General features: G+C 33.9%; 3 protein-coding genes and 2 pseudogenes across 3 annotated transcripts in view; 2 read left to right on the top strand and 3 right to left on the bottom strand.

Annotated features, from left to right (window-relative positions):
* Nucleotides 1–4,743, bottom strand: part of LOC120167514 (ultraviolet-B receptor UVR8-like) — a 31,313-nt gene extending 26,570 nt beyond the window's left edge. Inside the window, exons 1-2 of the mRNA XM_039176510.1 lie at nucleotides 4,731–4,743; nucleotides 454–466 (exon numbers count right to left, since the gene is read on the bottom strand). The gene's annotated coding sequence lies outside the window, so the exon portion shown is untranslated. The remainder of the gene's footprint in view (nucleotides 1–453; nucleotides 467–4,730) is intronic.
* On the top strand, nucleotides 334–1,305 carry LOC120167594 (glycine-rich cell wall structural protein 2-like). Its single transcript, XM_039176564.1, has 2 exons — nucleotides 334–364; nucleotides 662–1,305. Exons 1-2 carry the CDS (start codon nucleotides 334–336, stop codon nucleotides 1,303–1,305), a joined length of 675 nt encoding a protein of 224 aa, XP_039032495.1.
* LOC120167518 lies at nucleotides 3,054–7,182 on the bottom strand (annotated as a pseudogene).
* A 1,985-nt stretch (nucleotides 7,183–9,167) lies between these two features.
* On the bottom strand, nucleotides 9,168–11,916 carry LOC120167593 (annotated as a pseudogene).
* A 73-nt stretch (nucleotides 11,917–11,989) lies between these two features.
* Nucleotides 11,990–14,992, top strand: LOC120167531 (3-deoxy-manno-octulosonate cytidylyltransferase, mitochondrial-like). The gene is made up of 8 exons (XM_039176525.1): nucleotides 11,990–12,272; nucleotides 13,292–13,337; nucleotides 13,780–13,866; nucleotides 13,949–14,073; nucleotides 14,199–14,338; nucleotides 14,417–14,468; nucleotides 14,556–14,666; nucleotides 14,871–14,992. Exons 1-8 carry the CDS (start codon nucleotides 12,033–12,035, stop codon nucleotides 14,961–14,963), a joined length of 894 nt encoding a protein of 297 aa, XP_039032456.1. The 5' UTR covers nucleotides 11,990–12,032; the 3' UTR covers nucleotides 14,964–14,992.
* Nucleotides 14,993–16,434: the final 1,442 nt, after the last annotated feature.

The following is a 16,434-nucleotide window of genomic DNA, read 5'->3' as shown; positions in this document are numbered from 1 at the left end:
TAAAACCAATTAATGAAATACAAAGCATTGAGGACAACTTTTATCATTCCCTGTTCCTGAAGAAAACAACAAATGATTTTAGGTTAATTAAGTGCTTAAACTAAACATCCTTTTATTTTTTTTTTGTTGCGATCTCGGTTTCAGGATTTTATCATGACTAATCCAGATCGATTTGCGTCATACATTTAGTTTTAGTGGATGAGTTTCCCAGGGAGAGATTCTCTTCACACTTCTTAAGTATATCAAGCTGCTTACTATTAGAACCAACCCTGTTGGTCTAAACATCCTTCTTAATTTATTAAATCCAAGAGATTATGAAAAGGCATAAGGCACATGAGAGGGGGGTTTTGTTTTCTTTTGCTTGGTAAATAATGATCGATTGGTGTTGCAGTAAATTAAGGCACAAAATGACTACTCATGTAAGGTCCATGATCCCAGATTAGAAGAACGAACAAACAAGCAAGCACTATAGGGCATTTTCAGCGTTGCACTTCTCTCAAATCTTCTCCTTTTACTGTCATTTTCACACTATATAAAGCAATGATGTGAAACCCTTTGAATCACATCCAAGAAGACCAACAAAAGACCTCGTCCTCAATACTAAAATTTACTTGCATGATTCTCTCGGTTTGTTTTCCTTGGGATTGAATTCGGCTCATAGGTTCCTGTTGTACCAAGCCAAACTGCCCCAAAAAAGTGGACCCTGTTGTGCATGAACCAACGGAGAACCTTGTTGATGAAAAACTTGGGGTTGGTCATGGGATTGGAAGTGCCTCAGGAAACACCATGGGAACGGGCAATGAAAATGAAAATGGTATTGGGTATGGCCTTGGACAATCAGGGTGTGAGTCGAGAAATGATGGACAATTGGGGGGTCAGTCAGGAAACAGCAGTGGATATGGTGTCGGAATTGGAAATGGAAATGGAAGAGGTATTGGAATTGGCATTGGACAATCAGGGGGTCAGCCAGGAAACAATGGATGTAGTGTTGGACAATCAGGGGGTCAGCCAAGAAACAATACTGGATGTGGTGTTGGACAATCAGGAAACAATACTGCATGTGGCGTTGGACAATCAGGGAGTCAGCCAGGAAACAGTGCTGGATGTGGCGTTGGACAATCATGGGTCACACAGGAACCTGGATGTGGCGTTGGACAATCATGGGGTCACACAGGAAACAATACTGGATGTGGCTTTGGAACTGGGTCAGGTCGGAAGAACGAATTCGGTGGACCTAGATGGTGGGGTTGGGGCTGCAATTGGAAATGGATGAGGACAAGGTGGGCATGGATCAAATTGGTGTGAAATATGGTACAAGAGGTGCAGATGTTGGATGCACTCTAAGAAACTGCAGAAGGAACTATATACAATCCACAACTGAAGCTGCCAAAGAGATATCGATGACTATCAACCCTAGTTACCATATAGTGTTCTCTAATTAAAAAAGTGATGTTTTTCAAGGTTTAGAATCAAGACTTGTGAATCATATCAATAAGAAAATAAAAGACCAAAGAGTCTCTGTGGCAACTTCTTTTTAACAGTATCTTTAACTTATGATCTTGTTTGATTTTTGTCCTAATTTTCGACATAATAAGAACACAAATATATGAACATACCATATATATAACATGATACGCGATATTGAAATGAGAAAGCTTGGAGTCAAGGTTAGTGCATTTCTATATGTACCTGTGTTGATTATGATTAGGGCTTGACATTAGCCTTTATTTGGATCGGTTATGCTAGATGACATGTCCTTGGATGAATGGAGTTTCACAAGGTATGTATATGATATGTTCTGATTACCGGTTTAAATTAAATGATATCGATAGTATTCTAATTTAATTATATGATAAAAAAGCATGAATGTCTATGTTATGAAATTAGTATAATATGTAAATCATGATATATGACGATTCATTCACTATGATATTAAATATGATTCGATTTTTTTTTATAAAATGAAGTAAAATGATTATTAATGTTATGGTCGTTGTATACTTATATGATATGATACCTCGTGATATGCACTTGTGTGGTTATATATACATATATTTTACTTGGTTATCTATGAAGTATATAATATAGGGTAAAGTACACAAATGGGTCTTGTGTTGTTTTGTTGAGTCATTTGACTATTAAAAGTTAAAATTTTTCCTATGACTATAGGATGTTGCTTGTTGAGTTCTCAACCATTCATATATTCCAAACTTGTCATTTTTCATTTAAAAAAATGACGGCAATCTGAATTGGACCTTAAACTGCTGATTAGGATATGAATTTGATCCTAGAATCTCAAACGAATAGCATATCTCAGTCACATGTGTATAGTCAGGTGATGTTTTATAAATTTTAATAGTCGGAGACTCAATAAAAAGTATATCGGAGTCCTATAATCTGGAGACTCATTAAACAATACCCTATAATCGGGGATCATTTTTGTACTTTACCCATAAAATTATGTTATATTTTTGCTATGCTTTCATTGTTATTACTATTATTTTTGTTTGGAACCACTATGCTCGAACTTCAGTGAGTGGTTTATTTTCGTGCATAGATTCAAGTTGTAAATAGGAACGTTTGTTCTTTCGAGCAACATCAGAACATCAAAGTCACAACACACCTCTCGAACGTATTGTCAACCTCTATCTAGAATAGTGACATCTACATAAGACTAGATAACCTAGTACTCATCTTTGATATGTTTATGTATTATTGTTGTCTGTTGTTAGTATTCATCATGCATGTTAAGTGAAGCATGTTGTTCATGCATAATTGGTGAGTTTGGCTTTTACTAGAGTGATGACCAAATAATATGTTTTTGCTAAAGATTATTTGGTATATGTACAATAGTATGTGAATTAGAAAGTTTTGTATGTACTTGCGCTTAGGAAAATTTCATGAAGTCTTCTTGGCATGCTAGATTTTAAATGAAGAGGAAAATTTGAGGATTTGTGAGAGCTGTAGACGCATGATATTGCTTGTATATAATTGTAAACAAATTGAACTTCAAATACATAGTCCATCGAGATAAAACAAATTATCATAAATCATTTCCAGAAATTTCTTTTCTTCTTCTTGAATTACAAAAACAAAACAGAGTTGAATTCAGTCAAATATCTTTCTGATTGAGAACACATTCCACGTAAATTACAAACCCTGGCTACCATAAAACGAGAGCATTTGATCTCTTTCCCTAAAACAGAAAGTCTAGGCTTCATCTGAGCTACTGACTCCAACCTCATCATCAGGGGCTTCAACTTCACCAGCCATATCACGGGAACCTCATTGGTTGCCTCACCGTGAGTTCATTGTCGCTGAAGAGATCCGCCTTAACAGGTACGTTTTTCTGCTGTTGGAACAGCATCACATTTGCAATGGCTTTAAACGCAGCATCAGCCTGATTATTATCAGCCACGGCCTCCTTGTCTATACCATGCACGGTGGCTCCTCTGAAGAATCAGCAGCTTCTTGTTTAGGAGGAGGAACAAAGAAAGGTATTCTACCTCTCTGCCAGTCGTGAAGTATCATCTTCGCTCCGGTCGTCAAATCAGGTTCTCCACCCTAAACATAAACCATTTATGTTTAACACAATCGCTTGAGAATAAACACTTCCCGGCATGTAATTTAATCAAGCTTTGTACTACAGTTAATACTAAATGAGCTTAAACCTTAAGGCTAAAACATACCCTCAAAAGTTTACCAGTTGACTGGCATAGCTGGACCAGGAAGTCATTTTCATCTTCCCTGACAACAGCAAATGATAAATGTAATAAATGCACAACTCTTTTATTGTTAAAAGGCTTGCACACACCCAATAGAGCAATAGTTAACTAATAAACTTCAATATTTTCGATATATGTTATTAAGAAACTACATTAAAATAGATCATCAAACAAACAAAACTAAGAGCTATCTTAAGGATCTTTGGAGATGATGGCCACAAAGTAGCTTACCAATCCTTTATCTTGTATGCTCTTTCCAAGTGCTCCTTTTTGACACGCTTTAAAACTTCCCCAATGTGCTCAGCAGCATACTCTAGGTTCGTGACACGTACCTAGAAAAAACAAGAGTTTGGTCTGATCCTTAAATATGAACATAAATGAAAAACAAAATGTTGATAGCATTTAGCATAAAGAACATACCACACCCTTCAGCACAATATCTGTTTCTGAGTCACTGTTCTGGTAACACACCAGGGCAGTCGATTAAGTAAATCCTTTTAGTGAGTGTTATATACTGCCACACCTTAGTCTCCCCTGGGATCGGAGCAACCTTGCAAACCTTCAGAAAATTGAAGAAAACAAATTAAAGAACAGAACTAAAGCACCATATATATAAAGACAAATTAACCAAATATAGGAGAACAATATTTAATATTTACACCCCAGTGCCACATTACAAGCCATCCTTCTATGAGAGTACCAAAAGGAAAAGAAAAATGTTAAACATTAATACCTGCAAGTATAATGCTCTCAATGTACCAAAATAGAAACATGATGAACGTTATAGGTTAAAAAGGGCAGGTGACAGTACAAGGTCAGGTACATCAGAAATAGTCGTATGCATAGGAACACACAGTACATCCCACTTTAATATATTACCACAATACTGGATTAGAAGAGCATAAAGTAAAAGTGCATGAAATAAAAGAATGAAAAAGAACAAAAACTTTACATTTTTAGTGCGGAGTGTGTTGATAACTGAAGACTTGCCAACGTTGGGGTAACCAACAAAGCCAACAGATATTGCTTGCTTGTCACTTTTAAGCGGGCAAATTGTCTTAAAACTGATAAAAGAGAACCCTACATTGATGGAAACAAAATTTGATTAAAATTCCAAAACAAAACAAAAATCTAAAAATGAATAAACGTCAACCCAAATATACCAAAATACTAAAACAACAGAACAGCTAAAGATGTTGCAGATGCAATTGATTGTAAGATAACAAAGGGGATGAAGGTGCGAACACTTAACTATAGATATTTTAGACCCAACTATGTCATAAATGAACTAGAAGTACCTTTCCAAAGACTTGTTAACACTTGCATGGAATGCTAGGGTTGGATATTCTTTGGATAGAACTCTAAGCCACCCTTTTGTAGCCCAAGCAGGACCAGGTCACACTGAAATTAGGCATTAGCAGAGTTTACAAGCAGTTTTACAGAAAACGTCATGTAGTAAAATAATAATAATAATACTAATAATAGCAACAATAACAACAATCTTAGAGAAACTTCCACGTGAAAATGAAAATGAAACCATCCTTGTTTACAATTGGTTTTACAGAAAACATCATGGAGTAAAATAATAATAATAATAATAAGAAACAATAAAAACAATTTTAGAGAAACTTCCACGTGAAATGAAAATGAAACCATCCTTGTTTACAATTGGTTTTACAGAAAACATCATGGAGTAAAATAATAATAATAATAATAATAATAATAGCAACAATAACAACACACTTAGAGAAACATCCACCTGAAAATTAAACTAACCTTGTTTAACAGAAGAATCATGTGTTTATGCGTGCAATGCTCTTTCAAATGCCTTTCCAAATGACGGCATCTTGTACCTTGTGGGTCCCTAGCATCCAAAACCTGTATGCAAAAAAAAAATGAAACGAAGGCATGGATTACTAGTTTACTATTGTTGCCTCTTAAAAATTCGGGACAGAAGTTATGCATTGTCTAGCAAAGATACATTGGAAATTTTTAAAAGATCATATCTTTATTTTCAGGTCTATTTGTAAAGTGTTTGACATGCTCCAGTAAATCAAATAGAAGCAGCAATAAAAATTTAGGCAAGCCAGGTTAAAGGATTATTCTTTTCTACAGAGATCAAAGTCTAATAATAGAGGATGGACATAGACTGACCTGGACACAACATCTGATGAGTCAATAACTTTGTAGAGCTCCCCCATATCCGCTTGCTTTGACCCTTCTCAAACATAGTGTGCCGAACAAGGTCACGGAATCCGTCTACCTCACCTGCTTCTGTAGAAGTAGAGGCACCATATTTCTGCTCAAATGTGTCTGCAGTTCGATAACAAAAATGAGAAATACATATAGAAGCTTCAATATTGAATTCCTATAGAAGTTGGTAAAAAATCTTATAGTAAGGTCAGACTCATGTCCCCTAAATAAAAACTAATATAGTAATACCCATAGTTTACCTTGAGAACCATCTGCTTTCTTTAGTAAAGATTCATAATCCACAGCTAGGAGCTTTGGGCGCTTCCTCTTTCTCTTAGGTCCAAATGCATCCTCAAAAGGCTCTGTGTCGAGAAGGTGAGCTCTTGCTTGCTTCATACACATACATTGCAATAAAAAATACAACAGAATCAGAGGTACGGTTTTAAACTCAAATGACAAAGCAAATTCCAAATCCAAATTCCAGAAGGATTCACTTCCCAAGAATTCATACCTTTGCATGGTCCTTTAAGAGAGATAAGGGCAGTTTCTCTTCTCCTTCAAAATGACATTGTAATTGCTTGACATCCGGCTTTGGAGCTCTTCTCGAAAAAATTCTAGCTCTTTTTGATTCACTACTCGGGTATTCCCTGCAAAAAGAAAGGTACAATGACACTATTGTAGCTTCAAACAGCAAACAAAATTCAAGCTTAGTGAAAGAAATTAAAACTTCGGTTAAAACTCTATCATTATTTATTTTATTTTATTTATTAGTTTCATTTGATAAAAAAAAAAGTCAAACAATTTACATAATTTTAAATTATTCAAAAACATAATTTGTGTATATTTTCCAACTTATATAAAGAAAAAAACCCCAGAAATTAACGGCTAAATGGGATCTAATCTGAACCAAAAAGGGTGATTTTTTAAGCTTACCGAACCAGCGGCGATCGGGCTGGATACGTGTATTTGGCAGTTCTTTAGACTGAAACTCATTGCTCAAGATTTTCCCTTTAGTGTCACGTCTGGGCCGTGTGTTGTACATCTTGAGACGGCGAACCGTGGCGGCGGTTCTCGAATTGCTCTTGCCATCGCTTCGGTTCACATCTAGCGAGTGCTTAGGTTTACCCGAGACATTCACTTTCCGCTCCTTGTTCTTCGTCATTTTACAAGATGTTTTAGGGGTTTAGTGTGTGTGGCTGCCCAGAAAACATGGGAAAGTAGAAAAATGGTAGCGGCAAAGAGGAGATTTTTAGGGTTAAAGGTATTCTATATAGGTGGATCCTTTTCAACTGGATCGGGTTAACCATATCATCGACTGCATTGCGGGTCATGTTCTTTATTGAGAAATGCAAGAATAAAAAGGTGTAAATTCCCTAAAACCCCCTGTACTATAGGACCACGATCAATGGAGTCCCCAAAATAATCCGAACAATTTACCTATGTGCTATTTGAAAGGGAGCAAATAACAATATTAAAAAAGATCTTAAAAGATCTTAAAATTTTAAAAAAAATAAAAATATTGATAAAAATAACAACATTGGTGTGTAAGTGTATATTTTCCTATTAGTGGTTTTCTGCATTAGTTGATATTAGAGCTCTCTCCTTATTTAGTGTAATCGTGTGCATCATATTATATTATTTAATTCATGTTAAGCTCTATTAAAATAATACGAGAACATTTTAATTATTTTCTCTGAATATGTTATACAAGAGAAACAAATAATATATTCCAAAGAACATAAAAAATATTATTAATAAAGGTTATCTAATAATCAACTATCAATACAACTCGAGAATAAATAACTAATAAGGTTATTGGGTAATAGATTGAGCCATAGCCCTTTGATATTTTTACAACCTTTCAGAATATGGGATATTTGTGCTTCAACATTCGATTTACAAAACAAAACATAAATCAATAATAAATTATACTTATACTTCCTCCATCCCACCTTTTTGGGTTTCAAAATGTCCTATTAGAAAAGTCAACAAATAACGACATTTCTATTTCATTTTTTACTCTTATATGTCTAACTCTTTATACCTATTCAATTCATTCATCAATCATTTTTAGGGATAATTTTATCATCAAATATATCTTTTAAAACTATATGCGTAGTCAATATGAGACACAAATTATGGGACGTATGAAGTATCTTTTTATATTTGACACAAGACAATCTCATAATAATTCAGGCTTAATACATTTTTAGTGCCTAAACTATACCTTGAAATATAATTTGGTGCATAAAGAATTTTTCGCTAAAAATATGTGTTTAAAGTTTCCAACGTTACACTTCTAGGTGTATGAACCGTAACCGTCGTTAAATTTTACCGTTAACTGACACGTGTCAACCATATAAAATTTCAACTTTTTTTTAAAAAAAACTTTAAATTATTTTTTTATAAAAAAACCCAAAAGTTGTTTAGATTATAAAAAAAAAACCCATAATTCTGAAAAATCCTAATTTCAATCCCCTCATCATAACCAACCGCCGCAACTGTCGTCAATCGGCCGAAATCTCGATGGCGTCCCACCATCTGGACACCCAACGGCCGAACCCCATAATTAAAGCGATGATTACATCAAAAAAATAGGTGAATTGTAGCAAATCCCTAAATCCCAATATCTGAGTCCCAAAATTCATAAATCCAAGCCCTAAATTCCAATATCCAAATTGTTAAATCCCAATAAATGTTTATAGAAACTCTAATGTTGTAACGTTGTGACGTTGAAAATAATAACTCTAACATGCCGGGGGAGGGGGTTTGGGAAAGGGTTGCGCAGGTGACAACTGGGGAGGGAGGGAGAGGGACGAGGGACGAGGGGAAGAGGGGTTTATTTTTTAATTTTTCCCTTTTTTTTAAATAATATTTTATTTATAAAAAATAAAATAATCAAAAAATATAATGATAATCACCTAAAAGTATAACTGAGAATATTTGAATCATATATTTTTAACAAAAAATTCTTTAAACACCAAAAACATTATAGTTTAAATACTTAAAAGTACATTAAAGCTTATTTTAAGTGAAAATAAAAAGTGTACTTCTGTTATCAAATGTGATTCCATTTTATATCTCTAACATGCACACTATTTCTAGATAGTATTATAAACTTCTTTCAGTAAGAAAAGATGATCGTGACCCCATTTTCATATACAATGTTAGCATAGTCAAAGTTCGATATTAGCTTAATATTCAAAATGTGAAGTGAGATATCATTAACAAACCATGTACTAAGGACAGTCAAATTCCATGACCAATTTGTGAAGAGGGCAAAAGAAAAAGGACTGTTTGCAGGATTGAACCAGCTACAATCCCTTGCCAAAAGCCTCTTCCCTTTAGATGTGCAACAAATCCTAGTACAATTCCCAATGGCAATCCAATTACATAAAATGCTCCCATATTTACATACGCTCCTATATATTGCCATTCACATCCTTTTGCAACTCCTGCTTCAAAACATTAAAGAAATCCAGATTCCATTGCGAGCATTTGATTTAATGTTGATGACAAAAGAGTCACGAGAGATTACCGACCGGAAAGAACAACTTGAATGCTATCGGTAACGAGTAAAATGCCGAGCAAAGGAGCAATCGCTACGACATTGTTCACCGCTGCTTTCTCATTGCTGTAAGCATATCTCACAATGTGTCGACTGAAAAACAGAGCCGTACTCACCATCACTGCCTCTGTGACTGCCATACACATTCCCACCTTGACTGACATGCGAGCCCATTCGGGGTTCCCGGCTCCAAGTTCATTCGAAACTCGGGTGCTGTGGATCAGTACTCAAAGCTTCAATATCTCTTGTTTTCTTTACAATAAACATTTGCTAGAAGAAACATGATTTGTAGTATACCTTGTTGCAGCTCCAAAACCATAGAGAACAGTGAAGTGTAATGTTGAAATTGTTAGGCTGATCATAAAGATTTTATAGACTTCAGATCCAATGGCATTCATCAATTCAAAAATTACCAAAATGGAAGATTACATATAGATAGTACTGATGTCTCTAGCTTGGATTTGGTAGAAGGCCTGATAGCAATGTTAACAGACCACCATTTCATGCTTCATTGATGGCAATAGAGAGACAAACATTAGATTGAACAATTAGTATCAAAAAGTAGTTTTATGATCACCCAAGAGGTGACATCTAACAAGTCTGAGATTCGAATCCTAATATTTGCGGCTCTTCGATCTTCAGGCTGCGAGGTTTATACTGAAGAAAACGGGAAATACAACACTTACCAAACCATTGCAGCTGAAGGAACACCAAGGCGAAAGAACTGAGGAACACCAAGAAAGGAATCTTTGGTGAATGGTGAACGAGTTTTCTCATAAGTAGAGGAACACTTGACATAAATCCCCAGTAAGATCACATTCAGCCAAGTCGATAAACTAATGGCCATTGCAGCTCCAACATCTCCTAAATCCAATTTAAACACAAGAATCCAACAGACAGGCACATGGAAACACAGTACAGAAACTGTAGTTAGAGCATTGGAAGAATCGAACTCTGCATTTGCAGATATCGATCAATGGTTTAAGGATAGCGCTGGCTAAAAGTCCTGGAATTAACCACAGAGAATATTGACGAGCTTTGTAGGAGATTAGAGAATCTTGGCCTAGAAGAGGTAACGATTTGTCCATGAATATCCATAGTATGCAAATGGGAGGGCAAACAAGGAGGAGAGAGATGATGGCACTGTAATTATAGACTCCAAGTTTCTTGTATTGCTGTGATCCATAAGCTTGGCCGCATAGTGCTTCCAGTGCACCAGCCAATCTAGACTACTTGCCATGAAGAACAACATCCCATCAATGGAGTTTGCTCATTTACAATAGAGGGGCTGAGGGGGAGAAAGAAATAGTTACCAGAAGGCTAAAACCAGTGACATTGGTGATGGATGTAGCAATGGCGACTCTAGAGAGGGAAAGCTGACCGAGATGTCCAACCATTATCATCGATACAACTTGAACAAGGTATTGCAGCACCGTCACCACTGCGATTCGACTTCCCTTCTTCATCTCTTCCATATATCCACCCAAACTCGTCGTCCATCTCTTCTCATCTTCTCATCTCTATATAAACTAGTGAGCCACGCGTGCTATAATAAGTCTTAAAAGGGCATATAACAGGGCAGAGGGTTCCTACTTGCTATTCTATCGTGACAAATTATGCTCAAACTTCCCTACTTATTTGATTAGGCAGACTTGAGTATGGTAATTTGATAATAAAGTTGGCATTTGGCAGGTGAATTATTAAAATCTTCTAGCAATTTGTTTTATAAATTTACTGTTCTCATTTGATAATTATTTTATAATTTTTAAAATTCTTAATTTAATTTTCTCTATTCATAATTTTAGAATTTAAATCCTTAACGATTGACATTGCTAAAGAGATTTGCAGTTTTTCATTATATTTGAATTTGTAAAAGTTTTTTTTAATATTTTAACTATTTAAATAATGCTATTTTACATTATTTCTTACACTTTTTTCGTCAATTCATATATTTAAAGATTATAATTACGTTAGAATTTAATTATAATTTAATGGCATTGAATCTAATCAACATCGTATGTGCATGACATAATTTCTTATTTGATCTAATTTAAAAAATGTTAATCCTAATTTAACACTTTAAAAGATAGCCTTAAAAAATAATGTGTATTCCTTTTATAAAATAAAAAAAACATTTTAGTAATAAAATGAAAAGGACTCAGACTCAACGTGTCAAAGTAAGTCTCTTGGTGTAATTTGGGATCAAACGACTATCAATTCCAAAGGCCGACGGTGGTAAACGGTGACGAAAACGGGCAATGGTTATATTAAATATTTTTAAAATTGAATAATAATAAAATTTTATTTTATTGTTTATTTTAAATTATTTTATATTTAATAATATACAAAAATGCAATGTCATAGAGTAATAATAATAAAATAACTTGCAGTGACTAAAATAAGAACAATTAGAAAGTTTAGTTTACCCATACAATTATTAACTTTATTTATTTTTTCCTCGTTCTTTTGTAGCTAAGAGGCATTTGAACACATTTATCTCCAGATCTCTGTGAACTTCGAAACAAAACCAAATATTCATAAGCGCAATGTCAATCTGCTCTTCATCTTCATCTTCATCTTCCTCGTCTTCTTCAACAGGTAAAGCTTGTATAGTTCACACTGTTCTTGCTGGCGCTGCACTTGCGGTAGCCATAGGTGCCCATGCCTATCTGGGTCGGGCCAGGAAGTTCCGGACACGGGTCGTCGGCATTATACCTGCCAGGTATGCCTCTTCTAGGTTCGAAGGCAAGCCTTTGGTTCATATACTTGGGAAACCCATGCTCCAGGTATCCCTTTTGGTTAAAATTTAAACTCCTTGATTTTATCTAAAATTTCATTTTTTTTGTTTATGTTCATTTTTTTGCATCGTGGGATTATGGTTTTATATGAAATTTGATTGGGCTTTCTTTTAATGCAAATCAGGAAACTGGGGAGTTAAATTTTATTTCTAATGCTTTGATCATTTGGATCAAAATATTGGAGAAAAAGTTGAAGATCCAATCTTTTATGTGCAAGATGTTTAGTTATGCAATGAGCCATTGTAATTAATATTTACAACTTTAATTACTTTCCTAAAGACCAGGGATCAAAATTCTGCAAGTGAGAGACTGAGCATTGCAGATTATAAATCTGGTATCGATAGGGGTTTAGATTTCCTTGGGATCGCAGTTGGATGGTGTATGTCTGAGATGAAAGATGGTCTATATAAAATTTGGAATAAGTTGAACCGTATTTGAACTAGTAAATTCCAGTATGTTTGACTACAATTGATCTTGAGATATTGGTGTGGGCAAATATATGGGTTTAGTTACATGTGTAGGGAGCTATGTTACTCAAACTCGAGTGTGAGCATTGTATACGAGAATGTATCCGACATGTTTATGGTTAGACTTTGCTAAATTGTTCATGTATTTGGAGAATTTTTGGAGTTCATATCTCCATATCCATGTTGAACTCAAAAGTAGAACTATTGTATTTTTTGAGAGTGTTGGACGCAGAAAGAAAAATGAATCCGGGCAACATTGGTAGGAAATACTTTATAGGCTGAAAATTAGAACTTTTGATTCAACATTCTTTTGCTTATGTTTAGAAGCATGACATTATATATGATTATATTCCCACATTTGATTTCAGTGAAGTTAAAACATGAGCAACATCAATTTTTTGTCCAAGATGATAAACAAAAAAACTTGGTTTTTACAAGTTGAAGTTTTATTGCTGAATTTTTAACATTTGAACCATGTTTCACAAATTTTGATGCTATTACATGTTTCTGTGTTGTTGACATTCTGGTGGTCTTATACAGAGGACATGGGAAAGGTCAAAACTGGCAACCACGTTGGACCATCTAGGTAAGTTAACTACTTGAGTTCGATTTGATTTTTTGGTGATTCAAACTATTTCGGAGGAAAGATCCAAGTCGATGATATAATCTAAAAGCATGAATTTAGGTTTAGTGCAATGATTGATGACTGAAATTTTCACCTTGGTGCTGTTTTGTTTATCACATTTTGATTTGGCATAAGCTGCCTTTTTTTTTTTGCCTGAATGTAGAAGACATGAAATTTTGCTTGATATAGCAATTGAATAGTGCGCAATCCTTTGCATATGTGATTTATACTTTATGATTGGTGTTATGAACAAAATATGAGTGCATAATAAATAGGGATGTCATAATGGTTGCTTCTGACCTTTTGAGTTCGACGGTTTAGTGAGTTGTCTGAATTTTTTATGTCCTGTATCTTTTGTCTGAATTGGCTTTGTTACTCATTGCATTATTTCTTTCTGATGTAGTTGTGGCAACGGATGATGAAAAGATTGTAGAATGCTGTCGAGGATTTGGTGCTGATGTGATCATGACATCAGAGTCTTGTCAAAATGGTGGGGCGATGATTATCATCATATTTCTAATTTCATTCTTTGATTTGCTGACATTGTGGACCCTTTCTTTGGTAACTTATAGGCACTGAAAGATGTTATGAAGCTCTTGAAAAGCTTGAGAAGAAGTACGACATTGTTGTGAATATTCAAGGAGATGAACCTCTTCTTGAACCTGAAATAATAGATGGAATTGTTAAAGTACTGCAGGTTTGTTATTCTGAATTCCGTAAAGTAGTATCTGCAGCTCTTTTTGTGTCATTTCAGTGACTTGTTTTGTTCCGTGTAAAAGTTTTTGTTTCATGTGGCGTCAAAATGGTCTGTCTGTGTTGCAGGCAGCACCAGATGCTGTGTTTAGCACTGCCGTGACATCTTTGAAACCTGAAGACGCTTTTGATCCAAATAGAGTGAAATGTGTGGTTGATAACCGTGGTTATGCTATTTATTTTTCTAGAGGACTAATACCATTTAACAAGTAAGATGCTCTTTTGTTTTGACATCTTTTTTTCTAATTGCATTTGTTCTAATGTATTTTTCAATCAACTTGATATAGATCTGCGAAAGTTAATCCACGGTTTCCTTACTTGCTTCATCTTGGAATTCAGGTATCAAGATGCTCTTTTGCATTCTTTAATCTTTTTAATGGAGTTATTTGTTTCTTCAGTTAATAGTACTGATTAATGTCCAAACAGAGCTACGATTCGAAGTTTCTGAAAATATATCCAAAGCTTCAGCCTACACCATTGCAACTAGAAGAGGACCTGGAACAGCTTAAAGTCCTTGAGAATGGCTATAAGATTAAGGTATGATACAAATGTTGTACTTGTTTAATCCTTCTTCTGGTAACGTAAAATTACCTTGAATACCACTTTTTGTGCATATTCTTTATCGCATATAGACTGTCATTTTCGTTTGATGTGCGTTTAGAATTTGTAAATGATAGGCATAAAAGAGAAAGATATGTGTAAAGATTATAAATTCATTTGAAAATGTTTGATTTTGGGCAGGTGATAAAGGTTGAGCATGAGGCTCATGGAGTTGACACACCTGAGGATGTGGAGAAGATTGAATCTCTAATGCGTGAGAGAAACTTGTCTTAGTATGTTTAAATCTCTCATGGAATAGGAGTTGAGAATTGTATTTTCCAATTTAAATTAATCATTAATGTCTCCATAAAGCAGAGATAGTTTGAGATGAATGTTAGGTAATGTTAAAATTGATGGATTTTTTTTTAAATGCAAATATTTTCTTAGGCTAACTGTTAAAAAACCTCATTTACTGAAAACTTTGTTTTTAAAATTGATGGAATCTTTTTTCCTACCAATTACTTGACTACTTGTATTATCTCATCAATATTTTATCCTCAAAATCTCTTCTTTACTAAATGACATTATAAACATATTATATATTTTTAGATGGTATTTGATTTGTTCAATAATATTATATATATATATATGTATGTCGTATTTAGTTAGAGTCATTTAAATTGAAATCAATGAGTATTATTGTCGACACCGATTTTCGTCTGGGCAGAGAAAAAAACTTAGTACGACTTGGGATTTTTTATTTGAAAAGGTTTTGAAATATTTTGGAGTCGCCATCGACCTTTTGGGTTAAGTAGGTCGAATACCTATAAATTTTCTTTTAAAAGATTTTTTATTTAAAAACATCATTTTAAAAGATAAATCAGTCTACGTATAACCAGAGATAATTTTTTTTTTGAAATAAAAAAGGAGTTCGGTGATCGATTACGTGTGGGGAAGGATAAGCACCCTTATAACGCCCAAAATTAGTACCCATCGATTATAAATTGTCTCTAATAGTGAAAATCTAAAAATTCGAATACAAATTTAAGTTACAATCCCATTATTCCAAATTCAACCATGCAATTTTTATTTAATAGAAAATTCTAAGGAGAAATGAAAAATATTCTAATATTTCCAATCGAAGAGAAAATAATCCCTAAAATATTTTAGGACGAATATTTCTCTTTACAACTGAAATAAAAAGAATATTATAACTTCTCCCAAGAATTCGAGATTAAACAATTTGATTTGACCAAAATAAGAAATTAAGGCAATTAATCCAAATTATATTAATCATGCTAAATAATGATAGTTTAAACTAAAATGATAAAAGTATAAACACAATAAAAATCAAAGACCCAAAAATAATTATCACACAAATATAAGTGCTTTAATAAAATAAAATCATAAACATAAGGACCACAATGCAAGATAGCAAAATAAGACATTCAATATGATAAAAACATGAAACATGCATATATGTATATATATATTCATGGGACTAAAATAAATTAAACAAAAACTAAAGTGCAATAATTAAAGAACTGAAATTAATTTGATGAATAATACGGGACCAAAATATAATAAAAAATAGTAGCCAAATCAGAAAATAAAAAATGACTAAAATGAATAAATTGTAAATATCACATCCACATCATAATAACATAAGAAACAAACTCCAAACTGTGGCTAAAATGAATAAACATAAAAAATAGTGATTAAATTCGAAAATTAATAAAATTAATATACATATTAAAATAAATAA

The sequence above is a fragment of the Hibiscus syriacus genome, unplaced genomic scaffold (assembly GCF_006381635.1).
Source record: "Hibiscus syriacus cultivar Baekdansim isolate YM2019G1 unplaced genomic scaffold, ASM638163v2 tig00111689_pilon, whole genome shotgun sequence".
Classification (NCBI taxonomy): Eukaryota; Viridiplantae; Streptophyta; class Magnoliopsida; order Malvales; family Malvaceae; genus Hibiscus; species Hibiscus syriacus.
The sequence above is the reverse complement of the archived record's forward strand: the minus strand, read 5'-3'. Positions and strand labels throughout refer to the sequence as shown.

Excerpts from the sequence above, each read along its gene's own strand:
- LOC120167594 (XM_039176564.1), top strand. The coding sequence starts at position 334 with ATGAGAGGGGGGTTTTGTTTTCTTTTGCTTG. Across the intron at positions 365-661 it reads GTTTTGTTTTCTTTTGCTTG|GTTCCTGTTGTACCAAGCCA; the intron begins GTAAATAATGAT and ends TTCGGCTCATAG.
- LOC120167531 (XM_039176525.1), top strand. The coding sequence starts at position 12,033 with ATGTCAATCTGCTCTTCATCTTCATCTTCATCTTCCTCGTCTTCTTCA. Across the intron at positions 14,074-14,198 it reads GAATTGTTAAAGTACTGCAG|GCAGCACCAGATGCTGTGTT; the intron begins GTTTGTTATTCT and ends TCTGTGTTGCAG. Across the intron at positions 14,339-14,416 it reads GGACTAATACCATTTAACAA|ATCTGCGAAAGTTAATCCAC; the intron begins GTAAGATGCTCT and ends AACTTGATATAG.